The sequence below is a fragment of the Ranitomeya variabilis genome, chromosome 2 (assembly GCF_051348905.1).
Source record: "Ranitomeya variabilis isolate aRanVar5 chromosome 2, aRanVar5.hap1, whole genome shotgun sequence".
Classification (NCBI taxonomy): domain Eukaryota; kingdom Metazoa; phylum Chordata; class Amphibia; order Anura; family Dendrobatidae; genus Ranitomeya; species Ranitomeya variabilis.
The window spans coordinates 1,079,250,460-1,079,270,172 of record NC_135233.1 but is presented as its reverse complement, the minus strand read 5'-3'; the positions used below and the strand labels follow the sequence as shown (position 1 = coordinate 1,079,270,172).

The 19,713-nt window shown below is 41.7% G+C and overlaps 1 protein-coding gene across 1 annotated transcript in view; it reads right to left on the bottom strand.

The window, feature by feature from the left end:
- LOC143808711 (cytochrome P450 2K1-like) overlaps window positions 1-18,915 on the bottom strand; it is a 28,854-nt gene extending 9,939 nt beyond the window's left edge. Inside the window, exons 1-5 of the mRNA XM_077291641.1 lie at window positions 18,879-18,915; window positions 15,223-15,419; window positions 13,691-13,853; window positions 12,455-12,604; window positions 624-784 (exon numbers count right to left, since the gene is read on the bottom strand). Of these exons, the coding sequence (XP_077147756.1) occupies window positions 624-784; window positions 12,455-12,604; window positions 13,691-13,853; window positions 15,223-15,405 (657 nt within the window). The 5' untranslated portion in view covers window positions 15,406-15,419; window positions 18,879-18,915. The remainder of the gene's footprint in view (window positions 1-623; window positions 785-12,454; window positions 12,605-13,690; window positions 13,854-15,222; window positions 15,420-18,878) is intronic.
- Window positions 18,916-19,713: the final 798 nt, after the last annotated feature.

Here is a 19,713-nt window from a genome sequence, read left to right as displayed (position 1 = left end):
CCTAGGAGTCTTCTCCAACAGGGCACAGTTCCATGCCACTATGAGGTTACCATCTCACACAGCCTCCCACCATATATGCTTAAGGCATGGGGTTTCACAACTTAGTGAGTCTCCCTCCACGACTCAGTGGTTTCTCATGGCAGCTATGCCAATATCACAACTACCCTTGGCTGGAAGCGTGCAACCTGCATGTTATGACTTATCTACTTGGCTCCATCATATGGCATATATGGCGCTATGGAGTAGAAGGATTAATTCCAGGTTAATTTTGTCCCATTTTAAATTGGTTATGCAAGGTTAATAGTATATTTTTTGCTTTCAGTCACTGGTTTGCCCACTGTATATAAGCAAATCTTTACTCATCCACCTCCGGTCAAGAGCTTCCTCTCAGCCCGTGCCCCCTGTTCTTGTTGAATGGCTCTAGCAGTCATGTCATAGTTACACAGCATTTGACCGTTGCTACTAATTTATGAGCTCTACGGTGAAGCCAAGAAGGAGAGAAATGTATGCAAATCATAAAAGTGGTTGATGGTGTGACGTTTAAGCAACTTTTGGCAGCAGATGGTGCACCCTCCCACACCCATTGCTGAACTCTGCAACCATTTACCACATCAGTAGCTTACCAAGGCCATGGGGCTACCAGCAATCATGGCCGACTCCATTACTATTTTCAAAAGTCTGTGAAGTTTTGGATCATCATAGTCAAAGCGATGGCCAAATAATATAGATACAATGATGTTACAGACGGCAGTGTTCAATATCATGGTGTTGTCAAAGGGTTCACCTAAAGACAGCAAAAAAAAAATGGAGAATAATGATTGGAAAGCTGAAGGCTGAATTTATTGAGATCAGTATAAAGACAGAAAATAAAAATAGATTCCTGACAACTATAAGGAAATACAGAAATATATTACGATAATAAAGAAGAGAGTTTGCAGGGAACCTGTTACTTATGAAAACTTTGTTCATCTGCAGAAATTCATGTGTGGCAGTGTAACTGGAAAAGCGGCTACAGGGAGAAAATACAGATATTACATATTGTCTGCAGCCGCTTGTTTCCAGTTATCGGAGTAGCTCAGGGGGCAGTAAAGGCCCCGTCTCACATAGCGAGATCGCTGCTGAGTCACAAGTTTTGTGACGCAACAGCGACCTCAGTAGCGATCTCGCTATGTGTGACACGTACCAGCGATCAGGCCCCTGCTGTGAGATCGCTGGTTGTGTCGGAATGGCCTGGACCTTTTTTTGGTCGTTGAGGTCCCGCTGACATCGCTGAATCGGTGTGTGTGACACCGATCCAGCAATGTCTTCACTGGTAACCAGGGTAAACATCGGGTTACTAAGCGCAGGGCCGTGCTTAGTAACCCGATGTTTACCCTAATTACCAGCGTAAATGTAAAAAAAACCAAACACTACATACTCGCCTTCTGATGTCCGTCAGGTCCCTCGCCGTCTGCTTCCTGCTCTGACTGAGTGCAGCCGTACAGTGAGAGCAGAGCGCAGCAGTGACGTCACCGCTGCGCTCTGCTCTCACTGTACGGCGGCACTCAGTCAGAGCAGGAAGCAGACGGCAAGGGACCTGACGGACATCAGATGGTGAGTATGTAGTGTTTTTTTTTTTTTGGTAACCAGGGTAAATATCGGGTTACTAAGCGCGGCCCTGCACTTAGTAACCCGATGTTTACCCTGGTTACCCGGGTGCTGCAGGGGGACTTCGGCATCGTTGAAGACAGTTTCAACGATGCCGAAGTCGTTCCCCTGATCGTTGGTCGCTGGAGAGCTGTCTGTGTGACAGCTCCCCAGTGACCACACAACAACTTACCAACGATCACGGCCAGGTCGTATCGCTGGTCGTGATCGTTGGTAAATCGCTATGTGAGACGGGGCCTTAACAGTCACAACACAGTCAGCATGCTGTTATCAGTCCCTCTACACCTTGACTGACAGCATATCTGCAGCTTGTTTGTGACTGGAAGTGATCGGCTGCAGGGAGAATATAAGTTCATTTTCTCCCTGCAGCCGAGCTTCCATGAGGCCAGCCTACCATGAGTTATATGCTATTTACTAAAGATTAATGCTATACTTGCAGCTAAGCAGTGTTTTTTTGGGAGACTGATTCCCATTAATAGTAATAGTTAAAGGGGTTTACCCATTAACAAAGAACATTTTAATTAATAGATCATGGAATAAAAATAAGTTTCACAATTAAATGTGTTAAAAATGTTTTTTCCAGTGCTGAGATAATCTTATAAATGTACACCTGCTTTGTACTGTGTAATGGCTGTCTGACTGTACAAGAACATGGTCTGATCATACTATAGCTCCTGGGAGGGGGAGGAAGCAAAAGACTATACAGACATAACAGCGGAAGATCACAGCTGATTCTTTTGTGGGACAAAGCATTTTACTGTCAGTTTTCAAGCAATTTTTTACCATAAAGAAAGAATAATTTGTGATCCCATACTGTTCTGTCTGTATACTCTTTTGCTTCCTCCCCTGCCCAGGAGCTGTGATATAAACAGACCATGTCCCTGTAAGGTGAGACATGGCCATTACACAGTACACAGCAGGGGCATATGTATAAGATTATCTCAGCAAAGAAACATTTAAAAAAACCCATCAAATTGGAGAAGTTATTATTATTCAAAGATCTATTTACTAAAATTAACTTTCTACATTTGACAACCCCTTTAAATACATTGAGGCACTATCATGGTAAATAAATGATTCTACATAGGTGGCTGAATAATATTAGATATCTACTTGTACATAGGGGGCAGTATTATAGTAGATATATTCTTGTATTCTTGTATATAGGAGCAGTATTATAGTAGTTCTATTCTTGTACATAGGGTCAGTATTATAGTATTTATATTCTTGTACATAGGAGCAGTATTATAGTAGTTATATTCTTGTACATAGGAGCAGTATTATAGTAGTTATAGTTATATTCTTGTAAATAGGGGCAGTATTACAGTGGTTATATTATTGTACATAGGAGCAGTATTATAGTAGTTATATTCTTGTACATAGGAGCAGTATTATAGTAGTTATATTCTTGTACATAGTGGCAGTATTATAGTAGTTATATTCTTGTACATAGGGGCAGTATTACAGTGGTTATATTCTTGTACATAGGAGCAGTATTATAGTAGTTATATTCTTGTACATAGGAGCAGTATTATAGTAGTTATAATTTTGTACATAGGGGACAGTATTATAGTAGTTATATTCGTGTACATATGGGCAGTATTATAGTAGCTATATTCTTGTACACAGGGGGCAGTATTATAGTAGTTATATTCTTGTACATAGGAGCAGTGTTATGACCCCAGTGGACAGGGTCTCAGAGGAACGTGTAAGTCTGCGAGATACAAAAATCCAGCTCATAGGGCTGTGGTAACTGGGTTGACCAAATAGCTACTCCTAACGCCAACACTAGAAGTAGCCGGGGATCATGCCTACGGTGATCGCTAGATGACTCGCGCCAGCCGGAGAATCTAACTACCCCTAGGAGAAGAAAACAAAGACCTCTCTTGCCTCCAGAGAAAGGGACCCCAAAGCAAGATACAAGCCCCCCACAAATAATAACGGTGAGGTAAGAGGAAATGACAAACACAGAAATGAACCAGGTTCAGCAAAGAGAGGCCAGCTTACTAATAGCAGAATAAAGCAAGATAACTTATCTGGTCAACAAAAACCCTACAAAAATCCACGCTGGAGATTCAAGAACCCCCGAACCGTCTAACGGTCCGGGGGGAGAACACCAGCCCCCTAGAGCTTCCAGCAAAGGTCAGGATACAGATAGGAACAAGCTGGACAAAAATACAAAACAAAACCAAAGCAAAAAGCAAGGAAGCAGACTTAGCTTGAAATACAGGAACCAGGATCAAAGGACAAGAGCACAACAGATTAGCTCTGAATTCAACGATGCCAGGCATAGAACTGAAGGTCCAGAGAGCTTATATAGCAACGCCCCTGAACTAACGGCCCAGGTGAGCATATAGGAGAAGACAGAAGCTCCAGTGTCAAATCACTAATGACCACTAGAGGGAGCAAAACGCAAATTCACAACAGTACCCCCCCCCTTAGTGAGGGGTCACCGAACCCTCACCACGACCACCAGGGCGATCAGGATGAGCGGCGTGAAAGGCACGAACTAAATCGGCCGCATGAACATCAGAGGCGACCACCCAGGAATTATCTTCCTGACCATAGCCCTTCCACTTGACCAGGTACTGAAGCCTCCGCCTGGAGAGACGAGAATCCAAGATCTTCTCCACCACGTACTCCAACTCGCCCTCAACCAACACCGGAGCAGGAGGCTCAGCAGAAGGAACTACAGGCACAACGTACCGCCGCAACAAGGACCTATGAAACACGTTGTGGATAGCAAACGACACAGGAAGATCCAGACGAAAGGATACAGGATTAAGGATTTCAAATATCTTGTAAGGACCAATAAAACGAGGTTTAAATTTGGGAGAGGAAACCTTCATTGGAACAAAGCGGGAAGAAAGCCACACCAAATCCCCAACACGTAGTCGGGGACCCACACCGCGGCGGCGGTTGGCAAAGCGCTGAGCCCTCTCCTGTGACAACTTCAAGTTGTCCACCACAAGATTCCAGATCCGCTGCAACCTATCCACCACAGAATCCACCCCAGGACAGTCAGAAGGTTCCACATGACCCGAAGAAAAACGAGGGTGGAAACCAGAGTTGCAGAAAAACGGCGAAACCAAAGTGGCGGAACTAGCTCGATTATTAAGGGCAAACTCAGCCAACGGCAAGAAGGTCACCCAATCGTCCTGATCAGCAGAGACAAAACACCTCAAATAAGCCTCCAAAGTCTGATTAGTTCGCTCCGTCTGTCCATTACTCTGAGGATGGAAAGCAGACGAAAACGACAAATCAATGCCCATCCTACTACAAAAGGATCACCAGAATCTGGAAACGAACTGGGATCCTCTGTCTGACACAATATTCTCAGGGATGCCGTGCAAACGAACCACGTTCTGGAAAAACACAGGAACCAGATCGGAAGAGGAAGGCAGCTTAGGCAAAGGAACCAAATGGACCATCTTGGAGAAGCGATCACATATCACCCAGATAACAGACATGCCTTGAGACACCGGAAGATCAGAAATGAAATCCATGGAGATATGTGTCCAAGGTCTCTTAGGGACAGGCAAGGGCAAGAGCAACCCGCTGGCACGAGAACAGCAAGGCTTAGCTCGAGCACAAGTCCCACAGGACTGTACAAATGACCGCACATCCCTTGACAAGGAAGGCCACCAAAAGGATCTGGCCACCAGATCTCTGGTGCCAAAAATTCCTGGGTGACCTGCCAACACCGAGGAATGAACCTCGGAAATGACTCTGCTGGTCCACTTATCAGGCACAAACAGTCGGTCAGGTGGACAAGAATCAGGCCTATCAGCCTGAAATCTCTGCAACACACGTCGCAGATCTGGAGAAATAGCTGACAAGATAACTCCATCCTTAAGAATACCAACAGGTTCAGCGACTCCAGGAGCATCAGGCACAAAGCTCCTGGAAAGAGCATCGGCCTTCACATTCTTTGAACCTGGTAAATACGAGACAACGAAGTCAAAACGGGAGAAAAACAATGACCAGCGGGCCTGTCTAGGATTCAGGCGTTTAGCAGACTCGAGATACATCAGATTTTTGTGATCAGTCAAGACCACCACACGATGCTTAGCACCCTCGAGCCAATGACGCCACTCCTCAAATGCCCATTTCATGGCCAACAACTCCCGATTGCCCACATCATAATTTCGCTCAGCAGGCGAAAACTTCCTAGAGAAAAAGGCGCAAGGTCTCATAACAGAGCAACCAGGGCCTCTCTGCGACAAAACGGCCCCTGCTCCAATCTCTGAAGCATCCACCTCAACCTGAAAGGGAAGCGAGACATCAGGCTGGCACAAAACAGGCGCCGAAGTAAACCGACGTTTCAACTCCTGGAAAGCCTCCACGGCAGCAGGAGCCCAATTAGCCACATCGGAGCCCTTCTTGGTCATATCCGTCAAAGGTTTCACAATGCTAGAAAAATTAGCGATAAAACGACGGTAGAAGTTAGCGAAACCTAAGAACTTCTGAAGACTCTTAACTGACGAGGGCTGAGTCCAATCAAGAATAGCTCGGACCTTGACTGGGTCCATCTCCACAACAGAAGGGGAAAAAATGAACCCCAAAAAGGGAACCTTCTGTACACCAAAAAGACACTTTGAGCCCTTGACAAACAAAGAATTTTCACGCAAAATTTTAAAGACCATCCTGACCTGCTCCACATGCGAGTCCCAATTATCAGAAAAAAACAGAATATCATCCAGATAAATGATCAAAAATTTATCCAGATAGTTCCGAAAAATGTCATGCATAAAGGACTGAAAAACTGAAGGGGCATTAGAGAGCCCAAAAGGCATCACCAAGTACTCAAAATGACCTTCGGGCGTATTGAATGCGGTTTTCCATTCATCACCTTGCTTAATGCGCACAAGGTTGTACGCACCACGAAGGTCTATCTTGGTGAACCACTTGGCACCTTTAATCTGGGCAAACAAGTCAGACAACAGCGGCAAAGGATACTGAAATTTGACAGTGATCTTATTTAAAAGCCGATAGTCAATACAAGGCCTCAAAGATCCGTCCTTTTTAGCCACAAAAAAGAATCCCGCACCAAGAGGGGAAGAAGACGGACGGATGTGTCCTTTCTCCAGAGACTCCTTGATATATGAACGCATAGCGGTATGTTCAGGTATCGACAGATTAAACAGTCTTCCCTTAGGAAACTTACTGCCTGGAATCAAATCTATTGCACAGTCACATTCCCTATGAGGAGGCAATGCACTGGACCTGGACTCGCTAAAGACATCCTGATAATCAGACAAATACTCCGGAACTTCCGAAGGCGTAGAAGAAGCAATAGACACAGGCAGGGAATCCTCATGAATACCACGACAGCCCCAACTTGACACTGACATAGCCTTCCAGTCCAGGACTGGATTATGGGTCTGTAACCATGGCAGCCCCAAAACAACCACATCATGCATTTTATGCAAAACAAGAAAACGTATCACCTCGCGGTGTTCAGGAGTCATGCACATGGTAACCTGTGTCCAATACTGCGGTTTATTTTCTGCTAATGGCGTAGCATCTATACCCCTAAGAGGAATAGGATTTTCCAATGGTTCAAGAGTAAAACCACAGCGCTTAGCAAATGACAGATCCATAAGACTCAGGGCAGCACCTGAATCTACAAACGCCATGACAGGATAAGATGACAGTGAGCAAATCAAAGTTACAGACAGAATAAACTTAGGATGCAAATTACCAACGGTGACAGGACTAACAACCTTAGTTATACGTTTAGAGCATGCTGAGATAACATGTGTAGAATCACCACAGTAGTAGCACAAGCCATTCTGGCGTCTATGAATTTTCCTCTCATTTCTAGTCAGGATTCTATCACATTGCATCAAATCAGGTGTCTGTTCAGACAACACCATGAGGGAATTTGCGGTTTTTCTATCACATTGCATCAAATCAGGTGTCCGTTCAGACAACACCATGAGGGAATTTGCGGTTTTGCGCTCCCGCAACCGCCGGTCAATTTGAATAGCCAGGGCCATGGTATCATTCAGACCTGTGGGAATAGGAAAACCCACCATAACATTCTTAATGGCTTCAGAAAGGCCATTTCTAAAATTAGCAGCCAGTGCACACTCGTTCCAATGTGTCAGCACGGACCATTTCCGAAATTTTTGGCAATACACTTCAGCCTCGTCCTGGCCCTGAGACATAGCCAGCAAGGCTTTTTCAGCCTGAATCTCAAGATTGGGTTCCTCATAAAGTAAACCGAGCGCCAGAAAAAACGCATCAATATCAGCCAATGCCGGATCTCCTGGCGCCAACGAAAAAGCCCAATCTTGAGGGTCACCCTGTAAGAATGAAATAACAATTTTTACTTGTTGAGCAGAGTCTCCAGACGAACAGGGTCTCAGGGACAAAAACAATTTACAATTATCCCTGAAATTCCTAAACTTAAATCGGTCTCCTGAAAACGGTTCAGGAATCGGTATCTTGGGTTCAGACCTAGGATTTCTGATAACATAATCTTGTATACCCTGCACACGAGCAGCAAGCTGGTCCGCACTTGTAATCAAGGTCTGGACATTCATGTCTGCAGCAAGCTTAAGCCACTCTGAGGTAAAGGGGAAAAGAAAAAAAAAAAAAAAAATGAGAGAGAGAAAAAAAAAACTAAAAATTTTCTTTCTTATAATCCCACTTCTGCAATGCATCAAACATTCAATACTGGCCTGGCATACTGTTATGACCCCAGTGGACAGGGTCTCAGAGGAACGTGTAAGTCTGCGAGATACAAAAATCCAGCTCATAGGGCTGTGGTAACTGGGTTGACCAAATAGCTACTCCTAACGCCAACACTAGAAGTAGCCGGGGATCATGCCTACGGTGATCGCTAGATGACTCGCGCCAGCCAGAGAATCTAACTACCACTAGGAGAAGAAAACAAAGACCTCTCTTGCCTCCAGAGAAAGGGACCCCAAAGCAAGATACAAGCCCCCCACAAATAATAACGGTGAGGTAAGAGGAAATGACAAACACAGAAATGAACCAGGTTCAGCAAAGAGAGGCCAGCTTACTAATAGCAGAATAAAGCAAGATAACTTATCTGGTCAACAAAAACCCTACAAAAATCCACGCTGGAGATTCAAGAACCCCCGAACCGTCTAACGGTCCGGGGGGAGAACACCAGCCCCCTAGAGCTTCCAGCAAAGGTCAGGATACAGATAGGAACAAGCTGGACAAAAATACAAAACAAAACCAAAGCAAAAAGCAAGGAAGCAGACTTAGCTTGAAATACAGGAACCAGGATCAAAGGACAAGAGCACAACAGATTAGCTCTGAATTCAACGATGCCAGGCATAGAGCTGAAGGTCCAGAGAGCTTATATAGCAACGCCCCTGAACTAACGGCCCAGGTGAGCATATAGGAGAAGACAGAAGCTCCAGTGTCAAATCACTAATGACCACTAGAGGGAGCAAAACGCAAATTCACAACAGAGCAGTATTATAGTAGTTATATTCTTGTACACAGGGGGCAGTATTATAGTAGTTATATTCTTGTACATAGGAGCAGTATTATAGTAGTTATATTCCTGTACATGGGGGCAGTTTTATAGTTCTTATATTCTTGTACATAGGAGCAGTATTATAGTAGTTATATTCTTGTACATAGTGGCAGTATTATAGCAGTTATATTCTTGTACATATGATCAGTATTATAGTAGTTATATTCTTGTACATAGTGGCAGTATTATAGCAGTTATATTCTTGTACATATGAGCAGTATTATAGTAGTTATATTCTTGTACATAGGGGCAGTATTATAGTAGTTATATTCTTGTACATAGGAGCAGTATTATAGTAGTTATATTCTTGTACATAGGGGCAGTTTTATAGTTGTTATATTCTTGTACATAGGAGCAGTATTATAGTAGTTATATTCTTGTACATAGGGGCAGTTTTATAGTTGTTATATTCTTGTACATAGGAGCAGTATTATAGTAGTTATATTCTTGTACATAGGGGCTGTATTATAGTAGTTATATTCTTGTACATAGGAGCAGTATTATAGTAGTTATATTCCTGTATATAGGGGCAGTATTATAGTAGTTATATTCTTGTACATAGGAGCAGTATTATAGTAGTTATATTCTTGTACATAGGGGCAGTATTATAGTAGTTATATTCTTGTACATAGGAGCAGTATTATAGTAGTTATATTCTTGTATATAAGAGGCAGTTTTATAGAAGTTATATTTTTATATAGAGAAGAATTAAATTAATTGTTTTCTTTCTCATAGAGCTTAGTAATGTACAGTTGGTGTAGTATTTTTTTTGCAGTGTAGGAGATATGGCCATGACTAGTGTTGAGCGATACCTTCCAATATTTGAAAGTATCAGTATCGGATTGTATCGGCCGATATCCGAAAAATATTGGATATCGCCGATACCAATACCCGATACTAGGGTTGAGAGACTTTTCATTTTTTGAGATCGAGTCGGGTTTCACGAAACCCGACTTTCTCAAAAGTCGGGTCGAGTGAAATCGGACGATCTTATTGAAAAGTCGGGGTCGGGGATCGGCCAAAACAAGAAACCCAATGCAAGTCAAAGTATACTTTTTTAATATTTGCCTCTGATGACCTGTCACGTCCCATGAGGTAATCCATCTGAAGGGGTTAAAATATTTTACAGGCAGGAGCCCTGCTAATGCAGCTGTGCTCGTGCCTGTAAGCCCTGGCAAATGAAGGAAATGTAGGTCAATGACCTATGGTTACCTTCAGTCGCGGTGATGCGCCCTCTACTGGATGTCCTCATATGACGTCGAGCGTGGGAAAAAGTTCCCAGGCTGCAGTTCACGAGGACATCCAGTAGAGGGCGCATCACCGTGACTGAAGGTAACTATAGGTCATTGACCTACATTTCCTTCATTCGCCGGGGCTTACAGGCACGAGCACAACTGCATTAGCAGGGCTCCTGCCTGTAAAATATTTTTACCCCTTCAGATGGATTTACCTCGTGGGACGTGATAGGTCATCAGAGGGTATGTATATTGATGTTTTATTATTTTGCCAAGCGAGGGTCTTCAGATGGATTGAGAGAGCAATAAAGTATTAAAACAACCTGTGTGTTTATTTCATTAAAATACTTTTTAATAATGTGTGTGTTTTTTTAACCCTTTCATACAATTGGATTAATAATGGATAGGTTTCATAATTGACACCTCTCCATTATTAATCTGGCTTAATGTCACCTTACAATAGCAAGGTGGCATTAACCCTTCATTACCCCATATCCCACCGCTACACGGGAGTGGGAAGAGAGTGGCCAAGTGCCAGAATAGGCGCATCTTCCAGATGTGCCTTTTCTGGGGTGGCTGGGGGCAGATGTTTGTAGCCAGGGGGGGCCAATAACCATGGAACCTCTCTAGGCTATTAATATCTGCCCTCAGTTACTGGCTTTACCACTCTGGCGGAGAAAATTGCGCGGGAGCCCACGCCAATTTTTTCCGCTATTTAACCCTTTATTTTACAAGCTACAGCGCCGAAATTTTGCACATACACACTACTAACATTAGTAGTGTGGAATATGCAAAAAAAAGGGGGATATGACATGGTTTACTGTATGTAAACCATGTCTCATATCATGTCGGGTTTAGGCAGGAGAAATGAAAAGCCGGCAATTGAATTACCGGCTTTTCACATATATCGCGCTGAAGTAAATATAAATATATATATATATATATATATATATATATGTATATATATATATATATATATATATATATATATATATATATATATATATGTGTGCAGCGAAGATCGCCGACGGCCGACCCGATCCCACAGTGAGATCGGGTCGGGTTTCACGAAACCCGACTTTCCCAAAAGTCGGCCGACTTTTGAAATTGGCCGATCTGTTTCGCTCAACCCTACCCGATACCAATACAAGTCAATGGGACACAAATATCGGAAGTGATCCTGGATGGTTCCCAGGGTCTGAAGGAGAGGAAACTCTCCTTCAGGCCCTGGGATCCATATTCATGTGTAAAATAAAGAATAAAAATAAAAAATAGGGATATACTCACCCTCTGACGCGCCCTGTTTGTAACCGCTGCAACCGGCAGCCTCCGTTCCTAATAATGAGCGAGTGAAGGACCTTCGATGACGTGGCGGCTTGTGATTGGTCGCGTGACCGCTCATGTGACTGCTCACGTGACCAATCACAAGACCGCGACATAATTGCAGGTCCTTCACTCGCTTATTCTTAGGAACGGAGGCTGCCGGTTCCAGCGGTTACAACCAGGGCGCGTCAGAGGGTGAGTATATCCCTATTTTTAATTTTTATTCTTTATTTTACACATGAATATGCATTCCGATCCTGATTCCCGATATCGCAAAAATATCGGAACTCGGTATCGAAATTCCGATACCGCAAATATCGACCGATACCCGATACTTGCGGTATCGGAATGCTCAACACTAGCCATGACACGATTTACTAATGGTTTAGCACTAGTGATGAGCGAATATACTCATTGCTCGGGTTTTCCCCAGCATGCTCGGGTGATCTCCGAGTATTTGTTAGTGTTCGGAGATCAAGTTTTCATCACGGCAGCTGAATGATTTACAGCTATTAGCCAGCTTGATTACATGTGGGGATTCCCTAGCAACCAGGCAACCATCACATGTACTCAGCCTGGCTAGTAGCTGTAAATCATTCAGCTGTGGCAATGAAAACCAAATCTCCGTACACTAACAAATACTCTGAGATCACCCGAGCAGCGAGTACACTCGCTCATCACTATCCATACACACATACATTTCAGTATAATGATGCTTTTTTCTGACCTTTGTAGGATCTAAATATTTTCATTAGATAATTGGTTTCCTCATTAATCTTCTCTTCTATGGCTCTTGTCCCCATACCATAATCACGTAATGTGGAAAGAGTAAACCGTCGCATGGCTTTCCAGCTATGTCCATTAGAGAAGACAATACCTGTGAAATAGACATCAAAAATCATTTTTCATCTTTTCAAAATCCTTTCCTTGTATAAAATAGTATTGCATTAAATGGGCTTCAGTCTAATAGATGGAGATGTTCAATAAGAGGAAAATTTACTCTGCAACTAAACGACAAATTGGACAAAGAGGATGGAGACATTTAGCATCCAGGGCATTTTTTACAGGGGTAAGACAACATTTCCTCACAATTTAAGTGATTTATAGTTTTGCTCTTTATTCCACTGACTACATTTGGGCAATCAAATAGTTTTTATTAAACTAACATTGACCAATTAATGCCTTTTCAAACCTCGCTTTTAAGGGGTAAAAACCCTACTATCTCGCAGATGTATATTTAAAACAAAAACTTTTGGCATGTAAGTTATTGCATGTTATTGACTGGGCAGAACTCAGCGGAGTGTTGAGCCTGTGTGGCTCTTTCAATCGGTCTCGTAAAAACGTCTATGGGTCATACCTTGAGCCAATCTCTACAGATTCAGTTCAAAGTTGATTGGCTCAGCCAGTGAAACCCAGTGGTCACTGATCAAAACACCCAAAATATCATAGCATTATTGCCCTCATTTCCATTTACATTTTTTGCTTCATTTGTTTTTTTTTGCGCTTATTTTAGCCTTGATTCACTTAAATAAATACTCTGGGAAAAAAAAAAAGTATGACTATAGTACATATGCCCAGATCGGGGCCAGATGGGGCAATGCATTATATTGCGATTTCCCTTTTTGACAGCTCTCCTTAGTGTTGTGCCATTACAATATCCAAATGCTTATTAGGAAATATGGATTCCATCAGGGGGCAAACCTCACCCAGGATCTCCAATTCTGGTAGACTTTAGTCATCCATGTAGTACATATAAATTATTACTATTCATTACTAAATTAATTTATCAGAAGGAAATTCTTTGCTCGTTGTAGCTTCTCGGACTCAAAATAAGGAGCCAGAATTCAGCCCAAAATGCAGTCATTTAATAAGCAAAAATTGCTGAAAACCTTAGGTGGTCCATCTCTACTTATTATTTATTTTTGCATAAAAAAGGAATAATGACAGAACATATAAGTGTTACCGTAGCCTTTCGAAAAATCCATAAAAACAGGTATGTTGGGTCTGTCAGTGAACACCTCTGCTTGGTTCACAAGAGCTTCTTTCACAACATCATATCCGGATAATACAACCATCTCCTGAACTCCAATCTTTATACTGTAGACTGGACCATACGTCTTTGCAAGCTGGAAGTACATACAACCAACAGTACTGTTTTATCTGGACCACAGAAGGTTGGAGTTTACTCAAAATGAGTATTTCTATCTTTTTTTTTACTTTATAACATTTCTGGGCATAACAATGGCAAGGTTACAGTTACTCAATGATTTGGAATTCAAAATGTCTGTAAGTATGCAAATACTCAAGTAGTGGTCACCTGAAATATGTTGCTAAGTTGTAAACTACAACACTGAAGAATTAGTCTGCTTCTTCTAATACACAAGACCCTCAATCCCATCACAATATTTTTAACTTGAAAAAGGACTGGACTTAATTAATAACAGTGTAAAACATTTTTAATAATCAGAGGCATAGCTGAAAGTATTGGCCAACAATGAAAAACCTTCAGCAGGGGCCCTAAGTAACGTGTTCCAGTTATGACTGATAGTAGAGACACAGTAAAGGTACTGCATACCTAAAAGTACTTGGAGATGCTTCAGATATTTATTGACCCGCATTTCACATTTTTTGGTTATACTGCTGTAAGTACAGTATTACATAACGTTTAGAGTGAAGCCCTTTAATCAGATGTATAGGCTATGTTCACTGCATATAGGTCAAGAGGATCAAGGGAGAGGGCCTTAATTCAGCTGGATCCTGGTTGTCCCTGTTTGGGTAAATCCCACGCCGCACCCTGAATTCCATTGACCTATATGCAGTGAACATAGCCTATATATCTCATGAAGGGTTTTCACCCAAAATGTTACGTAATACCGTACTTACCACAGTGTAACCAATGAATATTAAATACTGTCAATAAATCCTATTTGAAGCATCTCCAAGTACCTATAGATATGCAGTTCTTTCACTCTGTCTACTATTCGTCTGCAGGAGCTCAGTGGTGGGCTCCAGAGGAACCAACACTCTTCTCAAGCTAAGGCTGGGTGTGTCACATACCTGTTTTATCACTTATGCCTCTGCTGTCTGTGTATGTGGAAGAGAGGCTTAAGTGTGAGATCTGGCCTGTATCTTTTCTCAAATTCTACTTTCTCTAATTACTTACCTTGGGTAGTCTCACTGTGATAGAGTAATGCTAGTTAGTAGGTATTTTAACCCTACATGAATATGAGAAATAGATCTGTTTCTGTTTACAGATCTACCTTATTTTACACCACTAAACTTTAAGATGTCTTAAGAGGCACTGGAGATATGTATAAGATGACTGATCAGCATTATGTTCTTTCAAGATGGCCAATCAAGTGATTTGTCTTAAGCCATGTCAACCAATTGAAAACAAATTGCTTTATAATGTATGTATTATCATCTGCTTTAAGATATTCTCAGCCTTGGAAGGCATCTACAGATGATTAAAAATCAGTGATCTCCAAATCTTACCTCTTGAAATGATAAGTAAGGTTTCTGAACATCCAAGTTGAGAATATTTCCGATTATTGGCCATGGCTTTGGACCAGGAGGATAATTTGGGTGAACACGTTCCTTCTGTTTATACATAACAGTTGCCAAGAAAATGCATGTTACAACGGACAAGAGAACTGTGACTGGATCGAGGGGCAACATGTCCTCAGAAGAACCTGTGGTGGAGAAATAAGAGTCCTTCATTGCAGTGTAATGTGTATAGCTAATGACATGCATCTTCCTAACCATTGATGATCACAGGATTTGGTAGGATTGCAGATTCAGAAATCTTTCATTCCACCACATTCTACAGAGTTGGTCACTTAACATGAGCGGGTCAACCTAACTTTAAATACTGTAAATACTTTCTAGCTATTCCATGCTTACAACATGTTTTTAGAAAGATTAGTAATCATTTCAAGTTTTTCAGTTAATGGAATCCATTTGAAAAGCAACTACTCATGTTTAACATTTTGGCAGACCAAATGAAATCTTTCATTCATCCCCACTTTACACAATTGGTGTCTTAGAGGGGAACTCCAGGGAGATAAAACATTACTTTTACTGCCCCTGCCCTAAAACTATAATTATGAGATACCCAGAGCAGTTAAATTATCTTTATAACACTTGTAATTCAGTGTGACAGGAGCTGTTCCTCACTGATCTCCCCCACTGTAGGGGCAATACCTCACACTCCAGTGTGTAGCTCCCTGCTGTGAGGAATAGCCAATCTGAAAAGAGGGTGGTGTGGCCGTACCCCCTGTTTTCTGCAGAGAAACAGCTATAATCAGAAGACTGGCTGATAGTAACAGCAGGGAACTGCACCCTGATGTAATGTCCCAAAAAAGGATGAGCAATGAAGAGCAGCTCTTGTCACAATGAATTAAAAGAGTTATAAAGATAATGCACTGGGCATCTCATCTTTTTAGTGTATGAGGGCAGTTACTGTACATTTTTTCTATATTCCCAGAGTACCCCTTTAACATGAGTAGATAAACATAATGTTGGATACTATAATTACTTTCTAGTTATTCAATGCTCACTTTTTTTTTAGAAAATTTTGTTTTTCAGTAAATGAAACCCATTCGATAAACAACTACTCATGATAGATATTTTGGCAGACCAAAGGTTTTCCAATGCCAACTGTTATGAGTGTGATACTGTCTCCTAGAAGAACTGACTCTTGAATCCACAAGATGTAAGATGTGTAATGTATGCAACTTACTTACATCAAGAACATAAGTTACCTCCTAGTTATTAAAGTGTGAAATGATAACATTGTGATTGAAGCCTTGTTTACATTGGACAATTAGGCGTTACTAAAAAAAGTTATTCCGAAGCTGTCCATAAAGAGTATCTGGCATCTCAATTATTATTTTATAAATCAATAATATACATGAAAGATAAGAAACTTTGAAATATATCTTATAAAAAATCTGCTTCCTTCTCCACCAGGACTGTTTGTTCATTAGTTAAATAAAAATTAAAACTATAATTACACTTTAGGGTTCTCTTATTAATTTCTATTTCCATTTGTCTCGGCATATACGGTACATTGAAGAACTCCCCTGACATTTGTGGTAAATCTGCAGAAACAATATCATAAAATGTATATATATATTTTTTTTTCTACCATTGAGGACTTTCACTTAGAACCACTTAGTAGCACTTCAAATGGACAGTCATGGAACTGATCCAGGACCTGGTTTGAGACATATCCCCCTCTTAAAATCAATGTGGTCTTTCTCTCAGTGGCCATGCTTGTTTGGCTCTTCCATAACTCCCAAAGCAATTAAAGTGACCCTGGTTGTCTCCAAAAGAGTTTTGCATTAAATGCTAAAAATAAAGTTAAAATATTTAAGTTCTTCCTTTCTGGAAAGGTTCTTCCAATTTCATGTTTGCTCTTTATTTAAGTAAAATGACTTCCCTGTGTTAGACTAGAGCTAAAGACGGGAGGGAGTGTCTCAGACTACGGAAACACCGTGCATTGGGTAAGGGACATGAAATCAGAGGGGCCATGGCAGAAGGATGAAAAAAGGACAGCAGATATTTTAAAAAAGGTTGTCTCAACTTCTCAAATAGGTAAAATTGCAAAGAGCTTGTAAAAATAAGCAACTATACAATATACTTACTTTTAAAAAATATTTTTAGTTTGCAGTGAACTGTTCATTGACAAGGTTACTGCAGTCTAAAGAGGTAACAGTTGTGGAGACGCAGCGGTCAGTGGATGCACTCATCTGCTGGTCTGGCTGTCTTTAGAAAGACCATATGGTCACATGCCAGAGCTCAACCCACTGAACACCCGTACTCATTCCCTGTGGGCAGAATACTACTCAGACAACAGGGTGAGGGTAATACATTGCTGTAATACCTTATTGGATCACTAATATTCAATAACATATAGAACACTCCCAGTAAGTACAGAAGATGGTGCAACTGACAGAGTCTCACCCTTCCACTGGCTTGCTGGGGTTTAGAACCTCAGTGACTTCTGGGCATCCTGGGCCAACTGCCCCAACCAGTAGCACCCCAATTTTGGCTGGCACCCACAGAGAGGAGGTAGCGACAAGCTTAGGAAGCTGACCGAGTACAGTGAGAGTTTTGGCAAGGTGACCTGATTGCCCTATCCTGGGTTCTCCAAACTTCTTTGTGGGTTCTGTGAGGGGCAGTGGTCACTTGGGGTGATGTCCTGTAGAGTCTCTCTGAAAATAAAGGCAGATTCCTTTTCTATTCCACAACTCCCTTTCAGGTCATTTTCCCACAGGATTGGGAAAGGTGGGGAGATGTAATCCCTTACTGTTCGATTGTTCAATTAACCTGCATTTTTGTCCTCAAAGGTGTGTGGACTATTAAAGTGCAGGTAGCTTATGCAATATGCAATCAGCAGGCATTCCACAAATTAACAAGCAACAAGAGTCAATGTACAGGCTCATATGAAAGAATGGTGCATGTCCCTGGACCTAACAAACAAAGGAATAATACCTTTGGTATAATTAAGAATAATTCACCCTTACCCCAGTAGCCAGATGGATGCTGTGTGGTCTCAGCCAGTACACTAGCTAAGGAGCACAAACTTACAAACCCTTGCTATAGAGCTTGCAAATGTAGTTCTTTAGCAAACTGGATCGCTGTACTCAGCCATTTTTGAGTCCCCTGCTCTCCTCTGATGTTGCAGAAGCAAAGCTAACTTGGGAAAGTGCACAGTTTGGACCAATGGTGCAACCATGCTTCTGGTCTAAACTGTCAATCATCAGAAGCGGACCTTCCCTGCAGCAAGCAGGAGGCAGGGGAGCAGTGTGCTCCTAGATATGGGATAATCAGACAACATCTGTAACTTCCCATTCAGAATCAAATGTGACATTTTCAGGGATGCTTTAATGAAGAACATGCTCAGTCATCTCTGCTTATATTCTCCCATAATTGGGAAAATACTTTTACAATGTAGCTAAATGCAATAATAACATAAACATAGAACATTACATACTTTAGATACATTAGATACTCTGTCATAGTTACTTTGTAAATTTTTTAAAGAAATTATACTTTTATATTATATTAATTTATAATTATTTTTAATACAATTTAAAGTCATTTTTAAATGTTATTGAAACCAGTTGAAAGACTAAATTGCTTACCAGGCAATTCAGAGTATACAGCTGGATGCCTGTTGTCTCTTCAGTTCCTCTGTAATATATCATCACGGAGCCTTATATATAGCAGCAAACACTGAGAAAATATTTAAACCCTGAACTGACGTCACCTGGTGCATTCTAACTTGAGAAGAGCTATAGATATTGCAAAGCTTTTCCTTTCAATAATTCCTCCAGTAATAACATTTAATATCTCCCCATTGTTAATTAATTTCTTGTAGACGAGCCGTAATACAATGGTGAAAACAGTGATATTCAGACATATTGCTTTGAAAGCTATAGTTCTAGAGAGTTTTTTTTCTATATGTGGAGTTTACATATAGATATTGTCCACAAATAAGCATGCATTTAAACAGACATTGCAATAGTTATATTGCACTGATCGTAAATTACCGCTATCAGTGACCCTGCTGTTTGGAATCTCCTTTTCTTACTTGGTGCAACTTCAAAACATCTTCATCTACCACCAGTTAAGAAGAATTGAACTTGGATCGTCCCCACGTAAGGGCAATGGGGTACTCGGTACCGGGTCCTCTCAGTGACAGGGGAATGTCACGGTGGCCCGACCCGGTCCATCGCCCTTTGAGGGGCGTACAATTAAAGGAGTAGTTTATCTAGTGTTCGTGATGCCACCTGTGGTATTCGGTCAGGGTGACCGACGCTGCTAGGGGTCCGCTGGGGTGATGGAGTGGCAGCTAGATGGTATACCTTCCCACAGGTGAAGTGTATCCCCAGGGCTTCCCAGATGTGTAGGTGGTGATGGTGGACGATGTAAGGCGCAATGAATAACAAGGACACAAGGTTGCAGTCTCTTTACCTT